An 8,079-nucleotide genomic window follows, 5' to 3' on the forward strand; every position below is an offset into this window, starting at 1 on the left:
GACACAGAGCCCTGACTTGGGTTCTGCAGCAACTTCCCACTAGCTGTCTATGTAGGGGGAGATTTTACAGCACCTCTTCTTTCAACAGGCCATTAGAAGAGAGGCAAGCAAAAATTACTTTGAAGCAGTCTGGGCTTCTCAAGGCAGAGAGACAAAGCCGTTAAGATCGATTGCCTAGTAGTGCCAACGTTCTAAGTCACATTTTGTACCAGTAGACCAGATATATTTCCCTCTTGAAAGTCCCTCCCTTGCCTCTCTTCTCCTGAAATCATGTAAGGTAATTCTAGGAAGAAGACAAGTTATTAGATTTTAGTGAAGCAGAGAAATACAGCCCTCTTGGGTGGCTCAAGAATATGGTCCTTGGGGACAGAAAGTTCCCTGAGACCAACTTTCCCCCCAATGATTGGTGCAAATGAACAAAACAAATATGCCCTGCTTGGAACACCTTACCTGGGGCCTCTTGGTTTCTGAAATTGATAGAGGCTGAGACCCTGCCCCCCATCACAGAACCCTCACTTGCAGATCTCTGGGGTCTCTGGGAAGGAGTCAGGGGGTGTGGGGAGGAAGGGGCCCCCTGAAAGCAGATCCCTGATCTGGGGTGGTCAGAGGAACCCGTGCCTGGGTGTGGAAGTCTGCCCTCTCTCAGAGCCAGCCAAAAAAAAAAGTAAAAAAAAAAAAAAAATTGATCTCTGTTTAGATTAACAGACCCCTGACTATGAAGAAGGAAGGGATCCAGACCAGAAACCGAAAAATGTCTAGCAAATCCAAAAAGTGCAAAAAGGTGCACGATGCGCTGGAGGACTTCCCCAAGAGCAGCTCGTTCAACCCCGCCGCCCTCTCCAGACACATGTCTTCGCTCAGTCACATCTCGCCCTTCAGCCACTCCAGCCACATGCTCACCACGCCCACGCCGATGCACCCGCCGTCCAGCCTCTCCTTCGGACCTCACCACCCTTCCAGTATGGTCACCGCCATGGGCTAGGGCCCCTGGGCGAGCCGCGCTCACTGGCCTCCCGGCGAGAGTCCCTCCGGCCCCCTTCTACGTGCATTTTTGCAGGAGCAGTATCATGAAACCGAAACCCGATGGATCTGTGTGTTTTTGCAGGCATCAAGCAACCCAATGTTGTGGCCACTCAGACAATGCAGCCTACCGTGGTGTCTGTGTTCTCACTCCCCGAATCTGGATCCCATTTGTGAATAAGCCATTCAGACTCACATTCCCTATTGAACAGGGTCTCTCTAGTGCTGTGAAAAAAAAAAAAAAAAAAAGTCACCGAACATTGCATATAACTTATATTATAAGAAATACTGTACATTGAAAGAAGACTTGATTGCCTCTCGGTTGCTGTCAGGAAGGCACGGAGGACGCCATGCCTTTTAAGGACGATGAGGGGAAAAGAAAGAGTGGAGATTAAGAAGAAACTAGGTCAGATATCCAAATGGACAAACTGCCAGTTTTGTTTCCTTTTCCTGGTTACAGTCGTTTGATGCATTAAAAGAAAAAAAAAAGGAAAAAAAAAAAAAGAAAAAATGTGTAGGCAAATCATTTGTTCAAAGCTGTGGGCCTCTGTGTAGGAAATTCTATTACTCTGGGCAACATATTCCACTCTCAGGTTGTCCTGGAGGGTTCAGCTAGACTTTCCTGGGCCTTCATGCTTTGTGAACATGTCCCTGTAATTGTTGTTTGTATGTATAATTCAAAGCACCAAAATAAGAAAAGTTGTAGATTTATTTCATCATATTATACAGACTGAATTGTTGTATAAATTTATTTCCTGCTAGTGTTAAGTACTGCTTTCTTTTTTTTTTTTGGTTTCTATTTTAATATTTTCTTTCTCTCTCCGTTTTTGGTTGAAAAAACTAGGTGACGTTCAGTTGACCTAAGGTGGTTGTGCTCCACGGGGCTGATTTTTTTTTTTTCCATTTTGTTTCTTGATGATATTTATTAAATAGCTTCTAAGGGTACAAGAGCATATGTCCTTTGTCACTTCTTCCGCAGCCTGTGCTATGAGGGTAGCAGTGTATGAGCTACCCGCGTGCATGTCAGCGGCTCAGGCCCGCCAGCCCTGGGTCCTGAGAGCAGCCTGGCTGAATGTTAGCGCCTGTTGTGTTCTGTGTTAGTGATCACTGCCTTTCATGCAGTCTGTTGGAATAATAATATAAAGAGATAATAAAGTTAAAATATTTAAGAAACAACCAAATAACATCGTATTGAGAGTGGTGGCCAAGCTCTTCTAGAACCTGGTAGCTCTAGCTAATGGAAGCAAAAGGAGTTTAAACAAAGTAACAGCCCAGTGGTGTTCAGTCACACCCTGGGAGAGAATGCAAACCCCAGACAGGAACATCAATGTATTTGGGAAACTGGGCATCTTGGAGCTCGCGATGCAGCCCAGAGGAAGGCATCCCCGGGGCTGGAGGAAGTTCTGTGGTCCGCTCTGAGTTGCTCTTCCCCTGCTCCTGGTCTGGCCTTGAGGAGATCTCGCCAGAGAAATGGGAGGGTTGCCTTGTTGAGAATCTCAGGTGGGCGGGTTGCTGTTGAGAATTCCTCATGGTTCTCTGCAAGATGGAAAGGAGCTGGGCTGGGTCTTGAGTTTATGTCTGTTTTGCTTTTCTACTGTTGAATCACACCACAGTGAAGGGTGGATTGGAATGTTTGCGAAACATGAAATAACCGTTTTGTAACTTACGCTGTATAGTTTCCTTTGACTTTGTTGACAGAATGTGTAACCCTGGCACACATTTGAAAAATCTCTGTTAATTGCCTCTCTGCTTTCTTAGCAAATATTTCAAAGCTGAAGCTCAATGTTGAAATAAAGAAGTAGAGAATTACTGACATGCACGTGAGGCTCTGCCTGGCTCCTAATTCGGACGTGGTTTCTGGTGACTCCTGAAGCACCCAAGGCCACGGGCCGTGGCCGTCTGTTGCCGTCGTAAACTTGGGAGCAGTTGTTGCTGGAGAGTTCCTGTGTCTCAGGGTTTGCCACTTTTCCCCTCCGTACAGATTTGAGCTGATGCCCTTTCACCTTAAGAACAGGGAGTTCAAATTCTTGACATTCTTGGGGGTGGGAGAAGGGCAGGCGGGAGTGGGGGGCACACATAGAAAATTCCCAAACTCAACAATCAAGTTACATTTTGTCTTGGGTGCTATAGCCATAAAGGCACATTGGATCCTATTCCCTCTACAGAGAAATGTCGTTTTATCATTCAATACCTGGATTTAACATTCTAAGATATTTCTGGAAGATGATGCAGAAGATTTTAAAAAAACTATATATTCTCCAGTTTCTTGATCAGAATGTTATCATAGGTTTTCATAGGTTTCAATCATTTTGTTCTTTCTTTTTTTTTCTTCACTTAAAAAAGACACACTAGAATAGTGACCCTGAGAGGGGGTTTCCTTTAGAAAAACAGAATAAGGTTGTGGATCTAAAATGCTGCTCCAATATTCTTGAGTAAATTGTGCCCCAATTAATTTTCCATCTGTTTTTCCCTCTCTTTTGAAATAGTTGCTCTTAGCTCATCCATGGGAATATATGGGCACGTTTGGATTATTTCTTGAAAACATTTTCAGAGCCAACACAATACAAAAAAGAAACTGCATAGTTATTGAAAGTTTTTACTATGTATAAACTCTTCAAACACTGGACGTTCATGATGTAAACATTTTGAATGGAAGTACTTCTGTCATTGATTCAGCAAATACCTATTGAAGATCTAGGTTGAAGTCCATTTAAGAGCAACTTAAAAAAAAGAAAAAGCAGTGTAGTAAATAGAGAAACCAAGGCTCCAGTGTCTCAGTCTTATGACATTTACAGGTTATTCCCCTTTGAAAGGAACGACGTGAACTGCGGTGAGGTTCCTGGTTGGGCCTCTGTGTTCGTCGCCAGGCAGGTAGAAGGTGTGACGCAGTGGGGACACCCAGAGTCTGCCTGCTGAGAGCAGTGTCTGTTTTCTAAACCTTTGAAATTAGAATTATTTTTAGTTTAAAAATATTTTTAAAGCTAACTCCTCATCAGGGGTTCATTTTAGGATTTCTTAACTCTAGAAACAGTTTAAAAGCAGCCAGTTCTCCCCAGGTAGTAATGGACATCGAACCCAAGTTCAGGAAAACACCTGTTCCTTAAACTGAAACTCAGAAACACTCAGTGCCATCCATTCCCGGCTGTGATATCTTCCTCACAGTGGTGAACTGTCCTGTTTACCTTCCAAAGATTTAGAAGCATTACGACTCCACATTCTACTGCATTCCATCCTCCGTCCTCGATCCCGAATTCATCCCCAAATCCTTGAACCATTTTTGTGATCCTTCCCAGACAAGCAGGCATTACTAATCCCCCTTCCATTTCCAAGCTGAGCAGAGATTAAAGTCATTTTTTTTAAATTAAAATTGTTAAAATCATGGAAAGGTGCAAAGAAAACATCTGCGTGAGAGCATTTTGTGTTAGAGTTTTATCTGGAGAGCAGAAATGTTAACCAGGATCCAGAATAGCTGAGTAATAATGCACCAACCCCTTCCTGCACTTTCAAATGAAATGAGCTTCTGAAAAGCGTTTTCATTTTCGCTTATTCCAGCTTACTCAACCGGTGTGAACACACCCTCAGATTGGGACTTGTCTGCTCTTCTTTGCAAAAACCCAGTAAAAGGAAAACCTCAGAATTCAGAGAAATTCATTGATCATTTGAAACATGTGACCACCACAGTCTTAGGAGTCTGGGAACTTGGGTTTCATTCCTGGCTGTGCCACTAATGATCAGGGTGACCTGAGGCTATTTGCTTGATTTCTTTGAAGCTGGGCTGTTTGTCTGCATCATTAGGAGAGATGCTAAGACTCATATGAGAAGAAAAATGCCACGATTCCATTGGATTTTTTAAAATATTTTGGAGAACATCCTTTACTAGGAAAGATGTAGTTACACCCCCAGTTAAAATCTTGAGCAGACTATCCTAAGAGCCTGCAGCAGTGGTGGTTTGTAAAAGTCCAGTTGGGTTGGGGGTCATTCCACTCCCATCTGTCCTTACTACTATCTCGAGAAACACAAATTAACTTGTATTTCGTGACTAGTCACTCTGGGACAGGAGTTAGTGTCCCAGCCTGCAGATTCCCGGCTCTTTCTGAAATGTGTTCTGGCCCCTCTTGAGCGGAATACACAGGACTTGCTTGTCCAGCTGATGTTGGCAGCATGGTTCAGATTTCAGTCAATCCATTGTGTAAAGAAATTCTGCCTGAATAGCTTACAGCCTATTCTAGGGAGATAGCCAGCGCCTAGCCTTTTTTTCCCTTGTACTCTCTCTCTCTCTCCATCTCTCTCTCTCTCTTCGGAGAAGAGCATCAGCAGAGGAAATAGGTCAATATTCCCCCAAAGCTGCTCCTTTCGGGGTGCTCCATCCGGATTCTGCTTTCTCTGAGCTGTTCCTCCCTCACCCTTGACCTTCTTTGCAGGGGATCCTGGTACATTAGCCACATTGTTTGGGGTGTGTTTGCACAATCCCCTGTCATGTCTGTGTGCACAGTTCGGCGTGGGGATTTGGAGAGCAGCCCCTCCCCCCTACCCTCCCCCCTGCCCTCCCCCACCCGGCCCCACCCCCTCGGTCTCAGGCTAAACAAAAGACAAGCAGTAGGAAACCCTGGGCCGCGCTGCCTGCCGGAGGCCTGCACCCACCTCGAGGGAGCTGCAGGTTCTGAACGGAGTGGCTCTGTGCCCGGCCTTGTGCAGTTTAGGAACGTGGCGTGAAGACACACAGGGCAGCCGGCTCCTGGCCCCGGCTCCTATTTCGGCGTTGTCCTGAAGGGGACCCCACTGCAGAAGGATGGTGTCAGCTCCATGCCAAACTACCAGGTTGTTGTCGTGTCTGACTCTTTGTGACCCCATGGAGTGCAGACCGCCAGGCTCCTCTGTCCATGAGATTCTCCAGGCCAGGATACTGGAGTGGGTTGCCATTTCTTTCTCCCGGCGATCTTCACGACCCAGGGATCGAACCTGCGTCTCCTGCATTGACAGGTGGCTTCTTTCCCACTGAGTCAACAGGGAAGCCCGAACTACTACCACCTTTAAGAAATCAGCCAGACTTGACTTTTTTTTGGAGGGAAGAGGCCAGTATGCATAAGGAAATTCCAGAAAATGAAAGTTGTTTTTTCTCCCCTGACTATAGAATTGACCAAACTTGTCTCTCAAATTTTTTGAATTAATTTTTAAATCCACCCCCCCATTTTTTTTTTTTTTTTTAAAGCAGAAGACACAGGATTTGGGATGTGGCTGAATGGGCCATGTGTGGTCTGGTCCTTTTAAGTTTTTTTTTCTTTGGCATGGACCAATTTTAAAGTCTTTTTAAAATTTGTTACAATATTACTTGTGTTTTATGTTTTGGTTTTTTGGCCTTGAGGCATGTAGGATCTTAGCTTCCAGACCAGGAATAGAACATGAGCCTCCTGCATTGGAAGGCGAAGTCTTAACCCCTGGATTGTCAGGGAAGTCTGTGATCTGGTCTTTTGAATAGTTGGTCAGGAATCTATGTTGGAATCCAATGGACTGGGAGATGGGGCTGGATGGGGAGGGGGCGTGAATAGAACCTGTGCTTTTTGAGGGTCATTACAACTACAGCCCATAAATTGGGAGGGGTTGTTGAGTAAAATCCACCTGGTTAATATAGCCAACTCCCTCCTCCCTGGAGGGCCCAGAGCAGACCTGTCTTCTATGAACTTGAGAGTTGAGTGCACGAAGCCCTCTGCCCTTCTCCTGGAACATTTCAGGGCTTCTTGGTGGCCTCAAGCTTAGCCTCCTCCAGAGAATTCCTCATATCCCCGTTGTCAACCCATGACATTCATGCTTCTAAAGACCCCAGGATCCCTGACAGTGGCCTGGAAGCATGGGGGCCTTCTAGACTGACAGGGGGCAGGTCACTGGTCCCCTCTGGCCCTCGTGGCTCATGTAGACTGGATGATAAGAGGCCTGAGAGTGACAGCGTGGCCTGGAGGCTGCTGTACTGTACATGTGGGCTCTCCAACAATGCTTAGGACCCGCCAACTGCAGAGAGACGATAGCCCAACTGTGAGTGAAGTCAACCCTCCTCTTAAGAGCTTTGCAGTCTCTTTGGAGAGCGGAGATGTGCCTGAGAACCATTACACTGGTTCACTGGTGGAGCAGGTTCTAAGGCTCAATTCTCTGCCTGTAACTAGAAGAGAGGACTTCCCGTGTTAATTGGATCAGGGAGCCTGCAGCTGCCTCTCGGGCTCCTGCCCTGTGATGGGTGGTGGCCTGAAGGCCTGGAACTCAGAGCTTAATTCCCTGCACCCCCGATTCCATCTGAGGTTGATTATCCAGTCTGGGGATCAATCAGGCCCTTTCTGCAACATTTCTTTAGAGGTTGAAGAGCCAGCTTGTTCCTCAGCCCGCCCACTGGAAAATGGGGAAGAGAAGCTAAAACACCTCTCCCAGCCTGCCTGACACATCCCCAGCGGCTCTGATGAAGGTACCAGTTTTCAGAGTCTAAGGTGAGGGCTGCGGATTAGGTGTCTGCTTTCTATTACCACAGATAGAAGAGCTGGCAGGATGTTCACCCTCAGAGCCAGCTGGCTGGACCAAGGTGAAAGGAGAGGAGGAAAGAAAGAGGCATGTATCAATCCACTTTTTCCATCTCTAAGGTCTTCAGAGATACAGAGTTGGCCCTGTTTCCTCGCCGTCATGACCTGGGAAACTGAAGATGGAGGGAGTATCTGAGTTACCCAAAGACGCAGAGAAGCCTGTCCCCAGGGGCCAGTCCTTGGCTGTGGGGGTGCTGGTGTGTCTGTTGTCAGCCTTGACAGTAAATGACAGAAAAGCCTGCACTCTTAAGTCTCGACACGTCAGGGAAATGCTGCTTTGATTTGCTTACTGCTGAGAAAACAATGTTTGATATCTAGACAAAGACACCCCTGTTGAAAGATGCCACTTTGATTTCACATCCTTTTTTTTTTTTTTAAAATATAAATATCTACTTATTTATTTGGTTGCACTGGATCTTAGTTGCAGCATTGGGAATCTTTGCTATGGCATGTGGGTCTCTTAGTTGCTCCCAGTGGGATCTAGTTCCTTGACCAGGGA

General features: G+C 46.0%; 1 protein-coding gene across 3 annotated transcripts in view; it reads left to right on the top strand.

Moving 5' to 3' along the window:
- GATA3 (GATA binding protein 3) overlaps positions 1–2,832 on the top strand; it is a 29,901-nt gene extending 27,069 nt beyond the window's left edge. For all 3 annotated transcript variants that reach the window (XM_065920967.1, XM_065920968.1, XM_065920966.1), the window contains exon 6: positions 698–2,832. In XM_065920967.1, coding sequence (XP_065777039.1) covers positions 698–982 — 285 coding nt within the window. In that variant the 3' untranslated portion in view covers positions 983–2,832. The remainder of the gene's footprint in view (positions 1–697) is intronic.
- Positions 2,833–8,079: the final 5,247 nt, after the last annotated feature.

The sequence above is a fragment of the Muntiacus reevesi genome, chromosome 2 (assembly GCF_963930625.1).
Source record: "Muntiacus reevesi chromosome 2, mMunRee1.1, whole genome shotgun sequence".
NCBI lineage: Eukaryota > Metazoa > Chordata > Mammalia > Artiodactyla > Cervidae > Muntiacus > Muntiacus reevesi.